This window comes from Mustela nigripes, chromosome 7 (assembly GCF_022355385.1).
Source record: "Mustela nigripes isolate SB6536 chromosome 7, MUSNIG.SB6536, whole genome shotgun sequence".
NCBI lineage: Eukaryota > Metazoa > Chordata > Mammalia > Carnivora > Mustelidae > Mustela > Mustela nigripes.
The window spans coordinates 125504724-125530584 of NC_081563.1; the positions used below are offsets into that span (position 1 = coordinate 125504724).

The 25861-nt window shown below is 39.8% G+C and overlaps 1 protein-coding gene across 1 annotated transcript in view; it reads left to right on the plus strand.

Moving 5' to 3' along the window:
- The window catches only part of STK4 (serine/threonine kinase 4), a 92806-nt gene that overhangs the window by 9388 nt on the left and 57557 nt on the right, over positions 1 to 25861 (plus strand). The window contains exons 3-9 of the mRNA XM_059407085.1: positions 2553 to 2681; positions 5408 to 5522; positions 10556 to 10720; positions 14533 to 14700; positions 16242 to 16379; positions 18835 to 18963; positions 20128 to 20314. Of these exons, the coding sequence (XP_059263068.1) occupies positions 2553 to 2681; positions 5408 to 5522; positions 10556 to 10720; positions 14533 to 14700; positions 16242 to 16379; positions 18835 to 18963; positions 20128 to 20314 (1031 nt within the window). The remainder of the gene's footprint in view (positions 1 to 2552; positions 2682 to 5407; positions 5523 to 10555; positions 10721 to 14532; positions 14701 to 16241; positions 16380 to 18834; positions 18964 to 20127; positions 20315 to 25861) is intronic.

Consider the following 25861-nt stretch of genomic DNA (forward strand, 5'->3'; position numbering starts at 1 on the left):
ACCAAGTTTAAGTTGTACAGTCTAGATGACAGGCTGAGAGAACCATGGAACCATCATGACCTGAAATGCTTGTGACAGCTTTGTGTAGGGGGAAATCATTCAAGATAAAAGGAAACCCAGACAAGGAATCTACTGCCATGGGATAATGAGCAGAGCAAATGGGAGAAATCACATCCAAGGACATAGAAACAATGGAGGAATCTCAAAGGGGATTTAACATGTTTGTTTATTATTTTCAAAAATATGAAAGGAGGAAATAATCAGGTTATGAACACCAGGTTATGAACACGAACAGAAGGGCTCCAGGAAAAATTAAAGTTGGGAATCTTGACAACGGTTGAACTTCTAGAAGCCCAATAAGTTGTAAAAACAGTGAACTAGGCAAGCTGAAAGAATTTTTGAGTTAAAAGAAACGAGACTGATCATGAAGTGCGGGACAGAGAAGTACAGTGTTAGAAATCAGGAGGATGGCATGGATTGAGGAGGTACTCAATATGGGTCCAGTAGGAATTCTACAAGGAGATAGTAGAAGAGATAGAGAAGAAAAAGATAATGCTGAGAATTTCCGGACTTGAAGAAAAACATGCCTTCAGATGGAAGAAGCTTATGAAATGCCAAATGAATCAACCCCTAATTACATTACAGTAAAATTGTGGAATGTTAAGGGTAAAGAAGAATCTGTGAAAGTTGATAATCTGATGATAGCTGATAGAAGCTGGAAAACTGCAGAAAAGGTGCTGAGGGAAAGCTTTTGTCCAAGAACTCTATATCGAGCACAACCGATTCCAACGAGAACGTGAAATACTGACATCTTCACACATATGGGACCTAGTGTATCAAGAATAACTTTGGAAGTAACAGAATATCCAACTAGCAATGGCTAACCAATAAGGGCATTTAATAACTAAGTAATAATAGAGTTGGGGTGGAAGATTCCAGAATGGTTGGTTGGCTTGATAATAGTTTAGTATTTGTGTATTTCTTTTTCTGAAGATGGCTGCCTTAGTTTCACGCATCATGCCTTACGTAACAGTAACCAAAGTAGGAAAGGAAATGGCAGATAAAAGTGGGCCTTCTTGTGTGTTTCTCTCTCATCAGGAAAGAAAGCCTCTCTCAGGATCCCTTCAGCAGAATTCCCCTCAAATTTCATTGGCCAGATCTAGGTCCTGTGCTTACTACTAGTTCAATCACTGGCAGAAGGAATAGGAAGGCTGACTTCCTGGACTGCCGTATGTTATCCCCTAGAACCAAGCCTTTGCTACCCCAACGAATCAGACTTCTCTTCATAAGATGGAAGGGGCAGCAGGCAGGCCTTCCACACATGGCCAGCAATTGCCTTTCTCCGGGTAAAAAAAAAAATCACGTAACTTTTAAGGATTGTTATACTAGTTTTGCCAACATAAGAGATTCTGATGGGATGAAAATTTTTTTTATGTGTTTTGCATAATTTTTTTAGTTTTATGTTACTTTCACATTGAAATGGTCTGGAGCATCATTTTGGCAGCTAGAGCACTCATCTACTTTGACGTATCAGGGGACACTGTTCTGTTAATGTATTTTTTGCCAGGACAGTATGAAGAAATACATGGGTTTGGGAAATAAGAAAGATGGCTTACTCAGTGTGTTTTCACCGACAGCTGTCATGGTTTCCACTGAAAATGTAATCAGTGTAGGGTGATGATGGTATCTCATTTGACCATCACAACTGTCTTGTAGTTTGTATTGTCATTTTACAGGTAAGAAAATTGAGGCACAATATGTATGTAAATGATGACTGTTATGTCATGAGGGTAGGACTCAAATCATTAGTCTCTTGATTCTAAATCTCATGCTCTTTTAGGCCCAAATTGAATGGACACATAAATTTTTAAAGTTATTTTATTAGATGGGAAAATGGGGTAAAAGGCTTTCTATGTGCTATGTTCACCTGATATTAGCATTTAAAGGGGCTTAGATTTTTGATTAGTTGCCATAATGTTTTAAGTATTATTGCAAGTAAGAGGAGCAGGGGTGGAAGGACCTCGTACTGGAGTGAACACAGGAACACATAGACCTCCACTGTTTGCATGCCAGCTCAGGTAGATGTGGGGAGCACATAAGCCTTGTGTTCAGACACATCTGGATTCACATCCCAGCCTGACCACTTAATTTTCATCTCTGTGACAATGGGCAAGTCCTGTACCCTCTGAGCTTTCACACATTTTCCTATAAAATGGGGATCATGACCTTTTTTTTTTTTTTTTTTTTTTTTGGTAAAGATGAATTGGGATGATGCAGTTTCTAGCAGACATCAGGCACGCAATGCACGGTTGCTACTGTAATAGTGATTATTTTGTATAAATCCATCTGCAAAGGTTAAATGTGAAATTAACAGGTTTTTTCCAAAGTACTTCATTTAGCTCTTCCAGTTTTGCAGCTGTAGATAAGGATAAGTGTATTAGGCCTTTAGGGATATCAATTAGAACTGTGAGTTGCTTTTTATTTTTTTAACCATTTTTTACTCTCTGGACTTGCTCTGCTTTTGTGAATGTTCTCTTTCCCCCCACTTACAGGTCCTATGGCAGCGTGTACAAAGCTATTCACAAAGAGACCGGTCAGATTGTTGCGATTAAGCAAGTTCCTGTGGAATCAGACCTGCAGGAGATAATCAAAGAAATCTCTATCATGCAACAATGTGACAGGTAAAGGCACGTGGGGAAAACATAGTTCTGAATTAGCTGTGACTCTAGAGTTTAACATGTATGGATGCATTTACTTAGAGGTTTTGCGGAAGAGAGCGTTCAGGTGGAAAAAGTCTGATGCAAAAAATGTGTGTTTTAATAGCTAGACTTTTATAGTTTCTATTATGCATAGATTTTTTTCTTTTTTTTCCAGTAAGCCCATTTCAAAACCAGGAAGAAGAGGAGGCAGAGAGGCAGAAGGTGGTGGTGCTGACTTTTTTTTTTCCCTCCTGATAATGATCTCTCTTACTTCCTATTGTGAAAACATTACTGCAGAGACAGCTAAGAAGAGATAATCCAAATACTTTTAGCTCTAGAAACGTTAGAATGTCAGCTAGATCTAAAAAAGAGAACATTTTTTAATGTATTACTCTTCTTCCTACATTTAAAAAAGATTTCTTCAAGCTCAGAGTAGTTAAGAATTTTATATTTTGAGGAACTAAGATTCGTCAAATGTGTAAGCAGGAAGTCAGGCCACCAGGAGACCGCAGAAAAGCACGTGGTTTGCTCTGAAATTCCGTCACAACATGAGCTGGTCGCCTTGGTGGAGCAGGCTTCCCCACTACTGTTTAAATTTGAGAGATGCACAAGTTCAGGGGCAACGCCAGCTCTAGGGAGCTGAAAGGAGAATGAGAACGTGTTGCATCTGAGGCCGCATCCTTCCTCCTGAAGCTCTCTGGTCGGCAGAAAGAGCTTTGTAAAGCTTTGGCATTGGGGCAGGTGGGGCTGCCTACTGGGAAATTTGCTTAGGAGCCCTTAGATCTCACAGGCTTGTGAATATAGTTATTTCTCTTCTCCCTTCCTCCCTTTCTTTTACTCTTTACACTCTTGCGGTTACTCTCTGTTAGACAAAACCCTTGTATTTCTTTACCAGATTGCCCAGAGTTAGGTAGACAGTTTCCTTTTCCTCTGCTATGAGTTTTAGTATGGAAGCTCTTCCAGTAGGCACATTGTGACTATGTCACTGCTTTTTTTTTTTTAAGTTGATTGATTGAGTTTAGAGAGAGAGCGAGACAACCAGTGAGCACTAGGGGAGGGCAGAGAGAGAGGAAGAGAGAATCTCAAGCAGACTCCCCACTGAGCATGGAGTCTGACATAGGGCCCCATCTCATGACCCCAAGATCATGACCCTACTGAAATCAAGAGTGGATGCTTAACTGACTGAGCCACCCAGGCACCCCAAGGGACTTTGCCACTTCTGATATGCTACATAAGAGCTGTGTTTCAAACAGAGTATGCAAATATCTCTAATTAAGGAAGAGTTATTTCCAAGAGCCTCCTCTGTGCTAAGCATGGTGAAGAGTACAGAGAAATACTGGGCAGAGTTGTTATCCTTTGGGAGTTCATAGACAAATTGGACTGGCCAGGCATATATGTTTACAAGAAAATCTAGCCAACGATAAAGGACTATATCGAACATGTTCCAGCAATAAGTAGCTGAGATTACTTGCCTTATAAAGGCAGTAAATAACTGCGGGAATTTAAGGAAGGGAGAGCAGAGAGTTACTCATCCATGTCTTCATTAATTGTGTGTGTATGTGTTTCCTGCTGTTCTTGTCATTGGCATGTTTCCCAAGGGTGAAGCGGCATTTGAAATTCTGAGCATTACTGAAGCTGAGTAGGTTTTTAGCATCTCCGATTGTTATGCAACGTTATTTAGCCCTGATAACAATCTAACCCATTAAAGCTGGTAACTCTCAGTGGGCAGATTATTTCATTTTAATAGGATGTTTGACTTTTCTCTTTAATCTGATTTGGTATCTCTCTTTAAGCTTGAGACCCAAAATTCCAGGTCTAATACTGAATATTTTTCTTTTAAAAATATTTTTTAAAGATTATTTTAGAGAGAGGGAGGGAGAGAGCACAGTTGCACACGAGCAGTGGGGAGGAGCAGGACAGGGAGACAAGCAGACTTCTTGCTGAGCGGGAAGCCAGACAAAGGGCTTGATCCCAGGACTCTGAGATCATGACCCGAGCTGAAATCAAGAGCTGGACAGTCAACTGACTGAGCCACCCAGGCGCACCCTGAATATTTTCTTTTTATCATAGATTGTGGTGTGGTTTTTTTTGTTATTACAAAGTACATATGACTTCTTGGAAAAATGCAAATAAAAAGAAGATAACATCATTTTCCCCTTTGGAGAGATAATCATTGTTAAATGCTCTTTGGTATACATTTCCTTCCATATCTCTTTTTGGAGTTTCTCCATGCTTACAATTATGTAATCTGTACTCTTTCTTTCTTTCTTTCTTTCTTTCTTTCTTTCTTATAAGCAGGATCTCTTCTCATGTTATCAAATATTCTTCTATAATATGTTTCTTGGATTCATGGTTATTCCATTATATGTCTGTATCATTATTTCTTAATTAAACTCCCTCATGTTGGACACTTAGATGGTATCTAAGTTTTCATTGTTAAAATAGTACTGTGATGCTAAACTATTTCTTTTTGAATAGCTGTAGTTCTTTTCCTTGGATGAACTGTATATCTAGAAATGCAACTTAAAGGACCCATACATTTTCTCACTTTGGTTATTTATTATTTAGAAAAATATTATTTATTATTTATATTTTTATCAAGAGTGTGTCTATTTTAACCTTAAATATGAGTAATTGGTCTTTTGAGCAGAGAAGTTCTCATGTATTGAAGGTTATTCCTCTAATCTGTATTATTATTTTCTCTTTAGCCCTCATGTAGTCAAATATTATGGCAGTTATTTTAAGAACACGGACTTGTGGATCGTTATGGAGTATTGTGGGGCTGGTTCTGTGTCTGATATCATTCGATTACGAAATAAAACGGTAAGTTTACCTTTTAGAACAAAGGGCTTGGGCTGGTCCCTGGCCTTGTATTTGTGGGCACTCCTCTACTGCCCTATCCAGAGATGACTGTCAGATTCAGATTTACCCTTTCCCATGATTCTTTCCCTCTCTGCTTTCTGATGTCTCCTGAAAGTGGTGTTTTTGACACCAGCCCAAGCCAATGATATTTAGCATGTTTTGGGAGAGAAAACAGTGACTATCAACTCTTGGCGAAGCAATGAATTTTAAATGTTTAAATTTAGATTTGGTTTTCTCCCCCTACCCAGCATGTTCACAGATTAATTTTCTCTGCATTCTATGTTTATTTTTAATTTTTTTTATTTAAGAGAGAGAGAGAGTGAGAGGGGGAGCATGGGAGTGGGGTGAGGGGCAGAGGGAGAAGCAGGCTCCCTAGCAGCCTGCTGCGGGGACTCGATCCTGGGACTCATGACTTGAGATCATGACTTGAGCCAAAGGCAGACGCTTAAGCAACTGAGCCACCCAGGTGCCCTTCTGCTTTCTTTTAATCAGAGAATAACCTCTGTGTAAGATTATTTGCCCTTACTGTGATCACTGGGATAAAAGCTAAGAGTCAAGCGTTCTAATTCAGGTTCAGTTGCTTATTCAGGAAATATTTCTAGAATTTGGTTCTAAGCCCTAGGGATAGTAAAGAAGACAACAACCCTGCTTTTGTGCTTGTACATTTTCTAGTAGGGCAACCACAAAGCCAACTGTTGGTAACGAGAAAAGAAATACCAGATAGTGATCATTTCTTTGAAGAAACGGACTGGCAGAGAGTGCTCAGTGAGCTACCTGAAAGTGGACGGCTGAGAAAGTCCACTCAGGGGGGTAACATTTAAAGTAAAACTTGAATGACAAGATGGAGCTTTGACTTCTAAAAGACATTCCAGGTAGGGCAATAAGCAGTGCAGGGATCCTGAGGGTAGAACAGGTTTGGCGCAAAGAAGGCCACTGTGAGGAGAGGGGAGAGGCGAGAGGACCTGTACAGGAGGTGAGGTGAGACGGGAGCAGGCCCGGATTCTGTTGGTATTGTTGGCCACGGTAATGAGTTTGCCTTTTATTCTGACTATAATAGGAAGCCACTGCCACGTTCTAAGCGTGTCAGGAGACATTTGATTATGTACAATTTAGAAGATAAACTGTGGTTTCTGTGATAAACTGTGGCTTCTGTGTGGACTGTGAATGGATAAAAGTAGAAGCTAGAGACATCTTAGCCTTTAGTTTTTTTTTGTTTGTTTGTTTTAATGAGAAAAATAGGAATAATACCTATGTTAAATATTTGTAGACTTGTGAAAATTAATTTAAATATGGAAAAGTACTTTGTACTTTGTGAGGCACTCTAGGAATTTAAGGTGAGAATATTTTAAAACTCAGTTGTATCCTCAAAAAAATTAAAAATAGAACTACCCTAGGATCTAGTAATCACACTACTGGGTATTTTCCCAAAGAATACAAAAGCTGATTCTAAGGCATATATGCATGCCCGTGTTTATTGTAGCATTATTCACAGTAGCCAGATTCTGGAAGCAGCCCAAGTGTCTATTGGTAGATGGATGGATAAAGAACACGTTGGGTGTGTGTGTGTGTGTGTGTGTGTGCGCGTGTGTGTGTGTGTTTATAAATAGTGTGTGTGAGTGTGTGTGTGTGTGCGTGTGTGTGTGTGTTTATAAATATTATTCAGCCATAAAAAAGAATGAAAGAATCTAAAGAGTATAATGCTAAGCAAAATAAGCCAGAGAAAGACGAATGTCATATGATTTCATTCGCATGTGGAGTTTAAGAAACAAAGCAAATGAACAAAGGGGAAAAAAAAGAGACAAACTAAAAAAACAGGCTCTTAACTGTAGGGAGCAAACAGATGGTTACCAGAGGGGAGATAGTTGGGGGATGGGTGAAATAGGGGCTGGGGATTCAGAGTACACTTATGGTGAGCACTGAGTAATATACCCAATTGATGAGTCACTGTATTTTACACCTGAAACTAATAGAATGCTATATGTTAACTATACTGGAATTAAAATAATAATAATTTAAAAATAAAAAAACTCAGTTGTAACTTTTGGGTTATCTATATGACTATATCCTTTTCTTAATTTACATTATTCAGAGTTAGTATGCTTTTCTAATCAAATAGCAAGTTCTTTAGCTTGGAATTATATCTTACCATAAGTTATATTTAAAGAAGTCCCAAAGCTTGAATAATTTATTGAATTAAAAATTGGGCTCCAGGGGCATCTAGGTGGCTCAGTTGGTTGAGTCCAACTCTTAATCTCAGCTCAGGTCTGGATCTCAGGCCCCAGAAAGTTCAAGTCCCACCTTGTGCTCTGTGTTGGGCAGGGAGCCCACTTAAAAAAAAAAAAAAAAATTCTGTTCCAGGCCTTCTTATGTGCAGCATTAAATTACTTTGTTTCAGGTATCTTGAAGCAATCCAAAACTAATTTTAATGGTGCATTTCATGTTTTAATATTAGTTTATTGTATTTATCTACTTTTTAGCTATCAAGTGCTGGTCTTTAATTATTACACATTATTTTGTAAAATATCTTAATTCCGTCTCATCTAGCATGATAGTCACTAGCTACGTGTGGTTACTGAGGACTTTAAATGTGGCTAGTCCGAATTGAGTTGTGCTATAAGTATAAAATACCAGATTTTGAAGAATTATTACAAGAAGAAAAAAAAACTTTACATTTTTTATATATTGATCACATGTTGAAATGATAATATATTGGATAAATATAGTTAAAATATATTATCAGAATTAATTTAGAGGTGCCTGGCTGGCTCAGTTGGAGGAGTGTGCAACTCTTGGTCTTGGGATCATGAGTTCGGGCCCCACGTTGGGTATGGAGATGACTAAAAAAAAAAAATGTAAATAAATTTTGCTTTTTTTAAAAAAATGTGGCTCCTAGAAAATTAAAAGTTCTGTTTGTGGCTCACATTATATTTCTATGGGCAGTGCTCCCTTAACTGATTAGCTTAACTGGTTAGAATAAGGCGTCAGTAAGTCAGTCACATGAACGTTGTTCTCTTAGGCCACAGAAGTACCCACCCTGCAGCTTGCAACCTTGCCAGTAGTGTTTGCTTGGCCTGCAGAGAGAGTGCTGTCATTTGTAAGCACAAATTACTTGTTGTGCTTCAGCTTCATTTTCTGTAAAATGGTGATGATAATAGTATTTATTTCATGTGATTTTTGTAAGGATTTAATGAGATTGCAAAAATAGTGCCTACCATAGAATAAATGCTTAATAATTAGCTCTCTTTAATTTTATTGGCAGAGTGTCTAGCTCATAGTTGATGCTTATTAACTATTTATTGATTGTTAGCATGGTAGTTTTTAAGCCATGTGCATTCTTATACTCCTTATATCATTTGATTTTCATGACATTCTTGAAGAAAGCTGGTAGTCCTGTTTTATTGGTCCTATTTATTGAGAAACTGAGACCAAGAGAAGTTTGACGTAGGTCCCACAGCTAGAACGTAGAGCCAAGGGTAAAAACTAGGTCTTTCTAATCCCTGATCCCTTCCCTTGTTTTTTGCACCACAGCATGCTCTCTTCTAAATGTGAATTGTTGGTCAGAAGGGAGGCTGAGAGTTAGTTAATGGATTGCATTTGTTTTCTCACTGGAGTCGGGTCTACAGGAAATCAGCGTGGGCTGAGCACGTATTCTGGTCGATCAGCAGTCTTCTTTTCATTTATTCATCATCATTCAACAAACATTTTTTTGGGACCTGCTACATGTCAGATGGCTTTTTGGGGGCTAGGGATACAATAGTAAACAAGCCAAAGACATTTTATTTTTTATTTATTTTTAATAAGTTTGAAGATTTATGTATTTATCTGAGAGAGAAAGAGAATGCACACATGCTTGTGTGCCTGTGTGGGGAGGGGCAGAGGGAGAGAATCTTCAAGCAGACCCCCCACCCCTGACCACGGAGCCTGACATGGAGCTTGATCTAATGATCCTGAGATCATGACCCAAGCTGACACCAAGAGCTGGATGTCCTTACCCAACTTAGCCACCCATATGCCCCCAAAGACATTTTTAAAATGGGGCTATGTTCATAATAGGGAAGGTAACACATAATAGGTGTACAAATATCATATAATATGTCAGATGGGGATAATACTGCATTTACCAATAAGATAGGATAAAGGGTAGAGAATGATCTAGGAATGGAAGGAACTGGGGAAGGCCTCTCTGACTTTCTGGATGAAGACCATTGTAGACAGAGAGTACGTGAGGTGAAAAGGCCCAGAAGTACAAGGGTGCTTTGAGTGTTTGAGAAACAGTAAGGAAGGCTATAAGGCTGAAACAGAATGAGCAAGGTAGAAAGTGTAGAGGAGGAAGGTAGCTGGAGAGCAGATCATGTAAGACTCTGGTGAGGACTGGTTTTCATTTTGAGTGGCTTAGGAAGCCGTTGACTGGAGGGTTTTGAGCAGCTCTGGCTTGCATTTTCAAAGGTTGATTATAACAGGCTTCCACGTGGGAAATACACTGCCCAGGGTCAAGGGCAAAAGCAGCGAGACCAATTAGGCAATTATTAGAATAGTTTAGGCAGCACATGCTGGTGGCTTGGACTAGAGTGATTAATGATTACAGAGGACATATTTGGATATATTTTGAAGTTAGGGAAGAGCCAGGGATGATTTCAAGGTGTTTGGCCAGGGCAACTGAAACTGCCTTGCCCTGAGGAAGAAGATGGTGGGAAGAACAGAGGTGGGGTGGGGTGTACAGAACTTGATTTTGATGTGTTCTGCTTATGATGCGTGTTAGGTTTGCAGCTGGAGATGCTGTGTAGGCAGGTACGTGAATCTAATGTTTGGGGAGAGATGGGACAGGACATGTAACTTTGGAAGGGGTTAATGGAGTGGTGGTATAAGCTGTCAAATGCTGCCACAGGTTGAAGACCTTACATTCTAGGAGGGGAGCTTGGACCTGATTTTTTTCCCTTTATTGAATGTAAAATGCTATAAGCTAATGGAATTTTAATCTTTCATTCTTTTTATAGTTAACAGAAGATGAGATAGCTACAATATTACAATCAACGCTTAAAGGACTGGAATACCTTCATTTTATGAGAAAAATACACCGAGATATCAAGGCAGGAAATATTTTGCTAAATACAGAAGGACATGCAAAACTTGCAGATTTTGGGGTAGCAGGTCAACTTACAGTAAGTAAAAATGTTACTTTTCTTGATAACTTTCAGTTCTGTCTGGAGAAGGAATTCCTTTCATTTAGTGATTTTTTTTTTTTCAATAAAATACTCAATTTCATTATATTTGTAAAAAGGTAATGGAAGGTACCATTACCATAAGTTACAGAAGAGCTCCTGGGTTATTTTAGATCTTTTCCTGGGGTTTAGGTCCCGTGGTTTAACTTTGATAAAAATAAAAGCTAAAACAAGAATGACAGGGTAGAAGTTGAAATTCTATTCATCGTGTTTGCAAAAGGAAGAAAAATTCAGTCCCAACTGCTTTTCTTTTTTCTTTTTTAAAGATTTTATTTATCAGAGAGAGAGAGGGGTAGAGAGTGAGCACAGGCAGACAGAATGGCAGGCAGAGGCAGAGGGAGAAGCAGGCTCCCTGCTGAGCAAGGAGCCCGATGTGGGACTTGATCCCAGGATGCTGGGATCATGACCTGAGCCGAAGGCAGCTGCTTAACCAACTGAGCCACCCAGGCGTCCCCCAACTGCTTTTCTTGAATAAGACCTAACACCATCTCAACCGGGTAGCAGTTGGCAGTTACTTTACTGAAAACACTCCTCGTCTGGTTCCCGGATACAGTCTTTTGACTCTCTTCCTACCTCACCAGTGTATGGCAATGACAAAAACCACGTTTTCAAAACAGGAAATACAGAATTACCTGATTTTGAAGAATACCTAAGTATATATGACATAAATGTAGAAACATAGAAACAGTTCTGGACAGATACATAAAAAAATTCACAACAGTTTTCTTGGATGGTAGCAAGAATATTTTTTGTTTGTTTAGGGCTGGTATTAGGTAGAAATTTTTTTTTTTTTTTGGTTTTTATTTTAAAATCTGCCTGGATTATGTTAGGGAGTTTAATAAAGTATTGCAATGGCACAAAAATTGCTTTGATGTTTAAAAAAGAAAATCTGAAATTTATTCCATTTTGTGATTACCAGGTCTTTCAAAAGATTTTGTTATTAACACATAAAGTGCTTTGAGGGAAACATTTATGCTTCCAATTATAGTATATAAATAAATATAAATATAAAATAAATATAAATATAAATAAATCCATTTTTGGGGTGCCTGTCTGGCTTAGTAGAGAGTGTGAACTTTGATCCCAGGGTTGTGAGTTCAAGCCCCACACTGGGTGTGGCCTCCTTAAAATGAATAAATCAAATAATTAATTAAAAAAAAAGATTGTACCCATTTTCCCTTAATTTGCCAATACCAAATGAGCAATAAATTGTATTTTTTAAATCATTTTGAAACAATATCTTTATATTTGATTATTGGCCATTTATAATTCTTCTTTTGTAACTTAACTGTTCATCTTAATTTTGCTAATTGTGTTGGACTTTTTTAAAAAAAAAGTATTTGCTGAAAAAGATAAACCAAAACTTAAAAAAATTATATGTTAAAATTGTTAATCCTTTGTTATGTATGTTGAAACGTCTTTTTGTAGTTTGCTAGTTATCTTTTTACTTTGATTATGGTTTTTCTTTAAATACCAAAGGTTCCAAATTCTAGATATCCCTTTTATATTATGGTTTCTGCCTTCACTGTCACCTATAAAAGTCCTTTTCTGCTCCAACATTGTATAACTGTTCATCTATACTTCCTTTAGTACTTTGTGGATTTCGTTCTTTGTATTTAAATTTTCAACCTATTTGAACTTCCTTTGGTAGAAATGTAAGTTAGGAAATTAAGTATAGAATTTTGCAAATGACCAGCCAGATGCCCAGCACTTTTTTGTCTTTTGCTTATAATTTGGAATGACATTTTAATCATATCTTCAAGCTGTGTGTGTGTGTGGGTGGGTGGGTGGGTGTATGCACACATATAAATACACATACAATGCCATTGTCTTTTTCTGGATTTAATATTTTCCCACGTTATGCTCCTGCACCAATATAACTTTGTCATACAGATCAAGGTAGGTTAGTATCTACTCATTATTCTCAGTTTTCAAAAAATTTCTAGATACATAAATACTCCTTTCTAAATAATGAGTATTTTAAGGCTATAATTCTTGAAAACATCTTTTGAGTAGCCCCATTTGAAAACTGCAAATTTAAGTTTCGGAGCAAAGGAAATGACTAAGCGATAAGTTAGTTCCTGTGCTAGTTTTTACATAGGACCAACTAAGTAAGATCGATTTAAAAATATTACCTATCATTTGCTTCTGACTGGCCTAGCCTAACTGAAGCCATAGGCATTTCAGAAGGAACAGGAGTGATGGCAAGTCCTGTTGCATATTTAGTTCTGTTTAAAATCCTCTTTCCAAAATACAAGAGCTCTAGAAAGGTTCTCTTTCACTAAGGCCATACTGTTCTGGGGAAGTAGGCAAATAACTATTTGCCTATGTGAGCTAGATTCATACATTTTTCTCTAAGACCCAAACTAAGACTTTCTCTATGTATACATGCTATTTTATAGAATATATTCTATAATGAAAAGAAAAATTATGTGTGTACATAGATGTACACAAATATGATTTTTCTTTTTCAAATTTTTGGATAGCACATTTACTATATATTCATGTAACTCATCAGAGTGTTATAGGAGTATATGGGATGGAAAGTGAAAGTCCTTCGTGATTCCATCTTCTAGATACAACCGTTGTTAATAGTTCGGTGGGTATGGAGATTTTTCTTTTGCTATCCATGTAACAACAATACTTGTTTTTATTGGTTGCTCTTTTGTCATATATACATAATATATATGACAATATAATTATCTATAATTTTGCAACCTGATTTTCTCTTTATAATATGCCTTGTACATTTTTCCATGCCAGGAAAATGAATCTATCTCTTTTTTAAAAAAAATATATGGTGGATGGGGCACTTGGGTGTTTCAGTTGGTCTGATTCCTGATTTCAGGTCAGGTCATGAGATCAGGGCTGTGGGATCAAGCCCCACATCAGGTCACATGCTTAGCACCGAGTCTGCTTGAGATTCTCTCTCTCCCTCTATCTCCTGCCCCTCCCCCCACTTGCATGTACCCTCTCTTGAAAATAAATAAATCTTTAAAAAAAAAATTTGAGAGAGAGCACATGTGTGAGTAGGGGTCAAGGAGATGGGGGGACAGAGGGAGAGGGAGAGAAACAGACTCTCTGCCTAGCGGGGAGCCGGACTTGGGGCTTGATCCCCAGAGCCTGAGATCATGACCTGAGCCAAAAATCAAGAGCTGGATGCTCAGCTGACTAAGCCACCCAGGCAGCCCTAAATAAATCATTAAAAAAAAAATACAGTGGATATTTATTGTATTTAATTTACCCCTTTACATGGTCATTTGAGTTGTTTCCTTTTTGTTTTTCCGTCTCTACTACAGATGTTTCTCCAATACCTTTGCATGTATATTTGGGCACCTGCACATAAGATACATTTCTAGAAAAAGATTTGGATCAAAGGATATGCACATTTAAAGTTTATAAATATTGCCAAATTGCCCACAAAAATTGTACCAATTTATACTCTAGTAACGTTATTCCAGTGCCTGACTTTCTGTGCTGTTGTTAGCACTCGTTATTATTAACCTTTTAAGTTTTTGTCAACCTCATTTTAGTGTTTGTTATTTTTTGCAGGTTTTTTAATGTGTGTGTTTTCAGAATTGAGAGTCTTTTACATTTTTAGGTCATTTGAATTTCTTTTGTGACCTGCTCAGTTGTGCATTGACTGTGGTCTTTATATGTATTCCCAAGTATAAGATGCTTCTTATTGTTGGAAAAGTCTCTTTTCACTAGTTTTAATGCTTAGTGTTGATCTTTACTTTTCTCTGTTTTAGGATACCATGGCCAAAAGAAACACAGTGATAGGAACACCATTTTGGATGGCTCCAGAAGTGATTCAGGAAATTGGATACAACTGTGTAGCAGATATCTGGTCATTGGGAATAACTGCCATAGAAATGGCTGAGGGAAAGCCGCCGTATGCCGATATCCATCCAATGAGGGTAAGGAAACCAGTAGAGTGGTTAGCTCCTGGTGGTCATTAGAGAGCTGGTGACTTACTTGATTTAGGTACCAAACAGCAAATGAATTAATTGTATATGATCGGTAAGTGTCAGTCTAGACTCCTAGTTGTCGTCACTGTTCAATTCAAGTGTGATCTACCACCTCCATGTCAGGGGTTGTGTGTTGCTAGCCATCTGACAGGACACAGGGCACAGAAATGCTTGGTTTGGCTTGTGCAATCTATATATTTTTAATAATTTAGGTGCTCACATTTTAACATAACATTAACTGGAGCTGGGCAGTGGTCCCCTCCTTTATACAGGGCACTGGCTTTCCATTTTATCAGTCTCCAAGATTCCCCAATCACCAAGTATCCCTTGTCACTTATCACAGTGTTTTCTGTACTGTTTTTCTCATGCCAGTGTTAAGAGGAAAGCAAACTATTTTCTTGAACTCATGTCACTAACACCCAGCCCGATTTGTTTGTTATCTTTTTCCTGCCTTGCCCTCAGAGGTATTTACATGGGTAGGTTCTGCTTCCTAGATTCTCTAGACTCTCCTCGTCTGGAGGCTTTGTACTTTGCAGCCTCCATGGATTTCCAGAATAGTGAGGGCCCATCGGTCCAGTCTCCACTGAAGCTATCGCTGTGACACCCTAAGGGGCTTGTAAACTGTACCCACCCCAGACCTCTCATCACAGCACTGTTAAAAAGCCTCGGCCCTTCCTTCCTCGGTGTCTGTATAGTCCTCCATACCTCCCAGCCCAGCTCCTCCGCTTTTATTAATTAGTTCTTCCATTAAAAGGCTTAACACTTTTTTAAAAAGTATTTATGTGCTCAAAGATAAGTCCCTTCTTTTTGGGGGGCAGAAATGGGGAAGGGTGTGGGAGGATTTATTAGTAGATTTAAAGAATATAGTTTAAGCTGCTTATTGCAGAGCTTTTTTTTTTTTTTTTTTTAATTTACCTCTTCTTTTATTGGACAGTAAATGATAGTTTTAATTTTTTGAAATAGAAGAATTTAACTGCATTGTGGTGTTCTGGTTTTTGTTTTTGTTTTTTTCAAATACATTAAATTGCCTCCGCCTGGACGTTAATGAATCTGTTGTGATTTGAGGGACTTTCCTGTTTATGATCTCCTCCCATTCACTGCTCACATCTAGTGGTGATGGTGACTCTTATGGGGAGGGAAATTTGACCACTGTGGGGCTGAGATGATCTTCAGGCTGTCAGTGCTCTCGGGTCTTGCCTTTTCACTTTGAAGGCAGTGTACTGTGGTTAGCAAAAACCAAAATAAACTTGCTAGATACTGTGAGGTTGAGGGAACAAAAATACATATGAAAGAAGGAGAAAGAGAACTCTAACAACTTCTCTAATTGTCATGCTTTCTACTGTGAGATACTTAAGACTTTTGTTGGCATTTGGGTGGGCTGATCAGTGGATAAGAGGAAAATAATTTTTTTAAACTTCAAAGGTATCTCTTGTGTGTTCATTGGTGCATCACTTTTATTTTACCCTCCCCACAAATTTCTTTTTAACTAGGCGATCTTCATGATTCCCACCAACCCTCCCCCCACGTTTCGAAAGCCAGAACTGTGGTCTGATAATTTCATGGATTTTGTGAAGCAGTGTCTTGTAAAGAGCCCTGAGCAGAGAGCCACGGCCACTCAACTCCTACAGGTATGAATCTCCCCAGGATGCTGCCTGTTTCATTCACATACTGGCCAAAACATGCTGGCAACCCACCTGTAAGGAGATGGTAAAGAAGTAGAAGACATTTTCTGCCTCTAGGGAGCTTTGACTCTGAGTAGAAAAGAATATTAAATCACTGAACAAGACGATAATGCAAGAAAATGGAGGGCTCTGTGGGATCAGAGATTGGGAACTGACATTTAGTGAGCACCTGCTGTGTGCTGGGTGCCATTTAGTCATCACAGACACCCTGGGAGGGATGGCTATTACTGCAGTTTTATAGGGGAAAAAAATGGAAGCTTAGAAAGGTTAACTCATTTAGAGTCAATCAGCTGAGAAACAGCAGAGCAAAGACTAGAACCTAGGTCTTCTTGGTTCCAAAGCAGGAGCGCCCACAACTCTATCCAGTTCTGATGAGGAATTGAGATTAGTGGTAGGTGCTCTTGTAGTGCATAATGGGAGGAGGCCGCTTTGGGCAGGTGGTACTGGGACCGCTGTCCTGGAGCAGGGAACCTCGGTGCGTGGGCCCGGAAGGATGGGAGGGGTATGTAGGCGGTCTGCTCAGTGGTTAGGAGGTTGGATTCAGGAGTCATACTGTCCAGGTTTGAATCCTGGCCTCCTGTTTATCAACTTCGTGACTTTGGGCAAATAACACAACCTCTCTGTTGTTTTAGTTTTCTTATCTATAATTAGAGACCAAGTACCTTCATATGTCGTGAAGTTTAAGTGATATAATAGTGTAACCTTACATAATGTTTCACACATACTAGAAGTAGTATGTTGTGGATTTGACAAGCATCTGTGGTTGTTACTGGGCTAGGCCAATGGTTTTCAGCCATGTCAGACCCAGTGCCCCCCTTTTTAACTAGTATGTATATTTGTAATACTCTCACTGCTGTTCTGGATTGAAATTCTTAGACAATAAGATCTGTTTATGGCCATAATTTAAAAAGAGTATAATGTGTATGACATAATGAAGGCATAAAGATTTATAATAAAGTGTGTGTCAGTATAGAGAGAGGGGCTCTAGCTTGACTCAACTTGCAGACATAATGAGGTAGCTATATACCTCTACGTAGAACCATAAATGAGTTTAGAGTTAAAAACAGTAAGAACAGAAACCATTCCATTCAAGCAGTATAGGACAGCAAGTGGATGGACACTGGCATAGAAGTGATGTTAAATAATAACAGACCAGGCTTATTTGTATGTGATAAGAGGAGGGAAATGATCTTACAGATTTTCCAAGAGAGAACAAGGAAATACGATATTCTTGCAAATGAGCCTGGGTTGGTCTTATTTCTAAGTGTATTGACAGAGTCCTTTCCTGCCGGGAGGGGTTACTGATGAAGTTTTATGGAAAATAAATCTCTTTTGCAATCCCACCATGTGCTGGGGCATACTTCTAATCTCCTGAGTACTTACAGAGACCTTAGAGACCATATTTCCTCTGGTGGGTGCTGGGGAATAGAGAACAGGTTGCAAAGAGAAACACTGGGGGGAAAATGTCAGAATCAGTTGGGAAGACCGCAAAAGAAATTCCAGACGTAACTTCCCAACTGTGTGAATTTCTTATTGTACTACCAACACAAATAACAAAAATGTACAGTGGTATTAATATTAAAAAATTCAAGCATTTTTTGTATTCATTTACATTCCATTATTTTTATTATTTATATATTTATTATTTATTTCATCATTCCACACTATCCCTGTTTTTCTAGTGTCTTCGCTGATTGATATTTGGGTCTACATCTCTTATATATTTGTGACCAGTTTTAGTATTTCTGCGGTAACTACAATTTTGCACTAAAACCCTTTTTATTTACCTAAATTTGTAGTTGGCAATGCTAGGTAGCACATTGTATAGGAAGAATAAGCAGGGTGAGTAAATTTTTCGGTGTTATTTAAACAATATCTTTATGACATTTAAGCCTTACCCTCTAAAAATCATCTCTTAGATTACTGGACTTCTTGCTTATCTATTGAAAAAAATATGTACTGAAGCATATCTATACTCTGCGAATTTGAAAGATGCACAGAATGTGCCACAGTTCACTGTCATGTGGGACCGTTCCACACCTTGAAGGCTTGCTGCTGTCTCTGGCTCCCCTGACATGCCCTCAATGCCACTACCAGCTCCCAGCATGTTTAGCAAACTTCCTCTAGGGGGCGATACCACCCTGTTGAGAATCTCTAGATTCGGCAGTGAGAAACAGAGGAGACTTTGGCAGCCAGGCTGAAAAAGATGGGCAAAGCCCGAATGTGCGTCTGGTCAGAGTTATAAAGTGAGTGTGGCACATGGCGCTCACCCAAAACAGAAAGAGAAAGAAGAGATTTGTGGATTGAGCAGATGGTATCCAGTCCCTCCAGTGCGCCAGGCGCTGGGTGGGCACTGGTGCCCTCGATACCATCTCCAGTGTCGTCGTCTTTCTCATTGAAGCACCCATTCGTCAAGAGCGCCAAGGGGGTGTCGATCCTGCGGGACCTAATTAACGAGGCCATGGATGTGAAGCTGAAACGCCAGGAAGCCCAGCAGCGGGAGGTGGACCAGGACGACGACGAGAACTCCGTGAGTGGCAGGCCCCGCTGTGGGCCTCGGGCATTCGTGCGTGTTATTTCCTGATTGCCGGCTCAGGGGAGATGAGTGGGGGTAACAGGTCGGCCTGGGGCTGGGGATGCTCCTTGCAAGATTATGGCCTGCCCGGGACACTGCTAAGGGCTTGCTGAGGCCGTGCTCATTCTCACAGTGCTTCCTAAGACACTTCCAAATTTTACTCTCTGGCCCCTTATCATTTCTTCCATTTACCTTTTTTTTTTCTCATTTTTTTTTAAATTTGGAAAAGCAAATGTTCAGGTCTGAAACTTGGTTTTTCATGCCCTTTGGGGGAATCAAGGATCAGTACTAAAATGTACATTTTATACCTGCAGACTCCCTCATAAGCCTGAGATTCCAAGGGTGTGCACCTCTATGTTATAAAACTATTTTTTTAAAAAAGATTTTATTTATTTATTTGACAGAGATCACAAGTAGGCAGAGAGAGAGAGAGGAGGAGGAGGCAGGCTTCCCACTGAGCAGAGAGCCCGATGTGGGGCTCGATCCCAGGACCCTGAGACCATGACCTGAGCCGAAGGCAGAGGCTTTAACCCACTGAACCACCCAGGCGCCCCGTTGTAAAACTATTTAAAAAAAAAAACAAACCCAGGGGTGCCTGGGTGGCTCAAATGGTTGAGCTTCTACCTTCGGCTCGGGTCGTGATCCCGGAGTTCTGGGATCGAGTTCCGCATCGGGCTCCCTGCTTGGCGGGGAGACTGCTTCTCCCTCTCCCTCTCCTGCTCCCCCTGCTTGTGTCTTCTATCAAATTAATGAGTAAAATCTTTTAAAAAAAAATGGCTGTACTCACAGGGGCTACACTCATGACCCTGAGATCAAGAGCCGTGGGCTCCTCTGACTGAGCCAGCCAGGCACCCCTCTGTTGTGAAACTCTTATGAAGGAGAGAGGAAGGGGAGAGGGAGAGGGTCCTCCCTCCCGGGTTAGATATGCCACTCTTGCCTGGCTGACTTTATGATCTTCTTTGGTTAAGTAAGAGTGCTCTCACTTCTCAGAGGTATGGGTCTAGCACCCCAGTTGGCATCAAATCCTGAAATGCTTGCACTGAGATCAATAATAGTAATTCCAAGGACCCAGGCCTTTCGATCCAGTCGGGCCTGACTTGAAGTTTTGCCCTCTCACAGGAGGAGGATGAGATGGACTCCGGCACGATGGTTCGAGCAGCAGGTGATGAGATGGGTACTGTCCGGGTAGCCAGCGCCACGAGTGACGGAGCCAGCACTATGATCGAGCATGGGGACACATTGCCGTCACAGCTGGGCACCATGGTGATCAACGCAGAGGATGAGGAAGAGGAAGGGACCATGAAAAGTAAGGCTCTGCTTAAATGTACTCTCTCCTCAGACAACCCCTGCGCATTGCAGAGAAAACAGGCTCTTGTGGTCCACACGGGCTCAGGCTGGAGTCATTTTCTGGTTGTGCAGGGTGAGGGCAGGGCGGAGTGCAGGAGAGGAGAGTTGGCCTGAGACAGCAGAGGCAGGAAGGCATCAGCAGCGAGGAAGGACCTTCTTTGGAACCCGAACGGCCCCCTCTTGTTGAACGTTGTGCTTTTCTCCTCCTTCGCTCCGTGGAGGCAAGCCCGTCTATTGTTCTGATGCATAATTCAAAGTGTGTTGAGACTCTGAACTATTTACTGTAGATGTCTTCAGTCCATTTTCTGTTTTCTGATAGTCAGTAGTTAGGATGACTGTCCAGCTTTGAAAGTCCAGTCGCATCCCTTCTGGTTGAATCTCTGCTGCACTTCTTAGCCTGCTCATCCTTTTTGGCCTGTGGCCGCGGCCCGACACTAGGGCTTGGCTCCCATCTCCGGCTGCTGTCATCTCCTCTGATCTTCTCTGGTTCCCCGTTCCTTACTCTGCATCACAGACCAACTCACAGAGGAAAGGAATTTGGAATACAAATGGAAATAATTGAGTTCTGGACGCACATTTGAGCCTGAGCCTTTCATAGCCTTAAATCTTTATGATCTTTTCATTATCTTTCCTCCCTGACTTTTTAAAGTTTAAAGGTCCTTCCTTTAAACCAGGGAGCAGCAACCTGTGGTTCACAGGCCAAATCCAGCCCGCCACCTGGTTTTGGCAGTAAACTTTTATCAGAACATAGCCGTGTCCATTCATTTACATATTGTCTGTGACTGCTTTTGTGCCACCGAAGCAGAGTGAGTGCTTGTGACAGAGACCGTGTGGCCCGCAAAGCCTGAAATGTTTGTTCTCTGGTTCTTTACAGAAAAAGTTCTCTAACCCCTGCTCTAGACTCCCTGCTTTGGGATGAACTCATTTATGAATTTTTCTTCAGTGCTGTCTCCCAGGGACTTTGCCAGGTGCTGAAGAAACAGTCCTTTCCCCAAAGGAACTCATTGTCTTCGTGTAGTGGGCAGACCATTGATTAATTACACTTTAGCGTGTTAAACAAGTTTTAAAATAGAGGTAATCTAGGTGCTTGTCAAAGCAGAGTGGAAAAGTATTCAGTCTGCATTGGGGATTACTGAAGAATTCTGGAGGAAAAGCGGGAGGGTTGGCAGTGAGTAGGGCAGGAGGAGGTGTTCCAGCAGAGGAAGCGGTGTACCCACAGTCGCAGCGGGCGAGAGGAGGGTGGACCAGTGCAAGGGGCCTGCGGCTGCTTTCTTGTGACCTGAGTGAGCAGATCTAGGCTCTGGGCCCCAGGCAGCACCCTCTGCTTTTCACCTTTCAGGTCTGTGTATTTATAATCAGCCCTTTGTTTATGAAGAGAAAGGGTTTTCTTTTTTTCCTTTTTCTCTTGAGGGGCCAGGGCTCATCATCTGTGTTTGGATTCTGGTCAGAAGGATACAGGTGGTGGGAGAGTAGTAGTAGTGGTGATGGATGTGTAAATTGGTATAACTTTTCTGGAATGCGGTATGCATCAAGAGTTTAAAAGGTTCAGACCTTGGACCCGGTACATTCCACTTCTAGGAATCGGGTCCAAGAAAATAATCAAAGATTGAGACAAATTATATTCAAGAATTTTTCCAAACATGTTACTTATAATTGTAAAAAAAGAAAAATCTGGATTAATTTAAATGTTTAGTAGCAGATGGTTGGTCAAATAAATTTATGGTACATCCTTAAGTGGGACTCTTATACCATACAGAAATAATAAAAATCCTGTTTTGGGGGGAAATTATTTTTTTTAAAGATTTTATTTATTTATTTGACAGAGATCACAAGCAGGTAGAGAGGCAGGCAGAGAGAGAGGAGGAAGCAGGCTCCCTGCTGAGCAGAGACCCCCCTCCCCCCCAATTCGGGGCTCAATCCCAGGACCCTGAGATCATGACCTGAGCTGAAGGCAGAGACTTTAACCCACTGAGCTACCCAGGTGCCCCCTGGGGGGAAGTATTTAGTGGGTTAGGGAAGTACTTATGATATATTGTTAAGTGAGGAAAGAAAGAAGCAAAATTATAGCAGTTTTATAAAAATTTTATAAAAGTTAGAAGATAAATTACACATAATGTATACATAGAAAAAAGACTGAAAGAAAACCCCGAAAGGTTGGAGGTAAACAAATCAGTAATTAAAAGTAGTTATCGGTAGTAGGATTATATATATTTTATTTTATATTTTACTATTTGTTTATTTTTTAAAATTTTATTTATTTATTTGACAGAGAGAGAGCACACGTAGGCAGAGGGAGTGGGAGAAGCAGGCTCCCTACCGAGCAGGGAGCCCAATGCGGGGCTCAATCCCAGGCCCCTGGGATCATGACCTGAGCCGAAGGCAACTGGTTAACTGACTGAGTCACCCAGATGCCCTTTATTTTATTTTTTAGATTTTATTTATTAACTTCACAGAGAGAGGGGGCATGGGCATGAGGCAACCTTAAAAAAATGGATATTTATAAGAGTTTATAAAAGCATTGTCATCCTGCTAGTCCCTTTAAATTCTTACCTCGTTCAGAGTTCTTGGATATGTTTCATTCCCTACTCTCCAGATCGAAGCACTCTAGAAATGTGTTGTCTGTTACATAAATAATCAAGTGAATGCTATTTACTAAATTTAGTGTTTTTTGTTTTGTTTTTAAGTAGCCAGTGTGCTTTGTTAGGAAGGTTTTGCAGTAAGGAGATGTGCTGACCTCTAGTCTTTTCATTGACTCTGAGTGCTTTATCTTCTACTTGTTTTAAGGGCTTTAATCATACAGATGATTTTAATCACTGTGTAGTGTAGCGAGGCGGGTTTATTAACATCTGTTGTGCATGCGCATGTTATGGAAAATCTGCCCTTTTTTTAATTTAAAGAATTAATTTTGTTCCAAATGTAATTTTCCAAATGTATTTAAAGTGCTAATTCATTCAGTGGGTTGTTTGTTCAATTTCTGAGCTTGGGTAGTTTCGCGTGTCTAATGAGAAACATGCATCTTTTATTACAGTCATGATGGAAAACCATTTAAAAACCTCAGCAATCACAGCTGAATGACATTAAATAAACTCAGGTCACCAGTCATCTGCTACACGTCTGGTAATTCTGGTTTTGGGCCACAGGTTTGACAGATTTGCCACTTATTTTGAGATCTCAACCACTTACTATTTTAGATATTATTTAAACTTTTTCATCATGAGAAATTAAAATGTGCATAATTGCACACAATAATACCATGACTGACCCCAGTGGACCTATCATCCAGTTTCAAACCTGATTAACTCACTGCCCGTCATACCTCAGGCTCCCCCAAAGAAAATAAACTCAATTAATTTAAAGCAAATCTCAGAGATCATACCATTTCTTCAGAATTAGTTTTAAACATTTAAAGACTGTCTGACCAAGGTTGGCTCAGAGGCTAGCTCTCTGTGTTGTTTTGGAGAAGTCACTTTCCTTGTACAGGCCTCCGTGCTTTAGTCAGTAAAATTAAAGAATTATTAAATTTATGTACTTTCCTTTTCTCTTAGAGCGCAAATAGTCCACACATCTATAAGGATTGTATAACTCATGACTAATATAGAACTGAAGTTCCTAGAAGTTGAAATTTGTGAAAATAAATAGGCTTTCATCTAGTGTCTTCTTTGACCTGTGAAATGTTTAATTCTCGAAAATTGTAACTATTACCCTTGATAAACTCAACAAAAAAGACCTACCCCTATAGCTGTTTGCATTAGTTTCAGAGAACCTCATTTTCCTTTCTAGTTTTAAAGAAACAGTAACAAGAAAATTGGAAGGCTCACATACATAATTTGTGTAAGACATCTAGGTCAGACACTTTTCTGAAATTTTTGGTACACTTTTTGACAACTGACTATATTTTACAGATCTTTGTAAAAACTTATTCCTTGTCTTTGAAAAGTTAATTTAATTTGCTCCTATTCTCATTTACTATATTAAAAATTATTATACCAACATTATTACAGCAGTATGAATCGACTGTTAGAGTAGTTTACCCTTTCACTCCAATAAAGAATGCCTGTTTTTGACTGTGCACCTATATGATTCCTATGCGGTAATAATTTGCCTAGATACTCTATTTTCTGATTATTTTCCGCTCAGTAAGTGTATGCATTTTCCAAGGTGCTGCAAAACCCTTTTTTTATATTTATCACACTTAACAAGGTTTTTAAATCATTTATCTGTTGCTAGACATTTTGGTTGTTCATAATTTTTCACCAGGGGGATCTTCTTATATAAATGTTGCTTTTCCTGACAAAGTTTTCAGAAGTATTTGAGTAGTTTCATGTGTAATTGCGTCACATTGTGACGCTGCTATATTGCCCTCCGAAGTTTGTACCACTTTACATTCTGTTAGGAGAATAGCTATCAGAGGACTTGGTTTCTCCCTTTATATCCACTTCTTCTTTTTATTTCCCATGTTTTAAGTCTCTGTGCCACTTTCTGGGTGTTTTCTCTGGATTTATTTCTAATTCTATCGTTCCTTTTTTAGCCTCATCAAATCAATAGTTTGACCCAGACATAGAGTTTATTTCATAGAAAAATTTTTTGCTTCCTAGAATGTTTTTGTTTTTCTTTAATATTTTATTTATTTATTTGAGAAAGAGAGAGAACAAGCCCAAGCAGGGGAGGGGCAGAGGGAGAAGCAGGCTCCCTGCTGAGCAGTGAGCCCAATGTCAGGGCTTGACCCCAGAACCCTGGAATCATGACCTAAGCCAAAGGCAGATGCTTAGCTGACTGAGCGACCCAGGGTGCCCTGCTTCCTAGAAGTTTTAATTAGTTATTTTTATTTTTAAATTTTTTAAAATTTTTTATTTTTTTAAAGATTTTATTTACTTTTTTGACACACAGAGAGAGATCACAAGTAGGTAGAGAGGCAGGCAGAGAGAGAGGGGGAAGCAGATTCCCCGCTGAGCAGAGAGCCCAATTCGGGGCTCGATCCCAGGACCCCAGGACCCTAGGACCCTGAGATCATGACCCGAGCCGAAGGCAGAGGCTTCAACCACTAAGCTACCCAGGCGCCCCATATTTTTTAATTTTTTTAAAGGATTTTATTCATTTATTTGACAGACAGAGATCACAAAAAGGTAGAGAAGCAGGCAGAGAGAGAGGAGGAAGCAGGCTCCCCGCTGAGCAGAGACCCCCCCCCCCCCATGCGGGGATCGATCCCAGGACCCCGGGATCATGACCTGAGCCGAAGGCAGAGGCTTTAACCCACCGAGCCACCCAGGTGCCCCTAATTAGTTATTTTTACATCTGGTTTTCTTTTGTAGTGTTCTAGTCTTATGTTACAAATGTTATTCCTTTATCTCTTTGAATATTATTTTAAGTTTATTTTTTAAATTAATATTTTTTGAGAGAGAGAGAGAACAGAGAACGGGGGTGAGGATGGGGGACAGAGGGAAAGATAAGAGAGAATCCCAAGCAGGCTCAGTGCTCAGCTCAGCAAGCCCTTTTAACTACCCCCCCC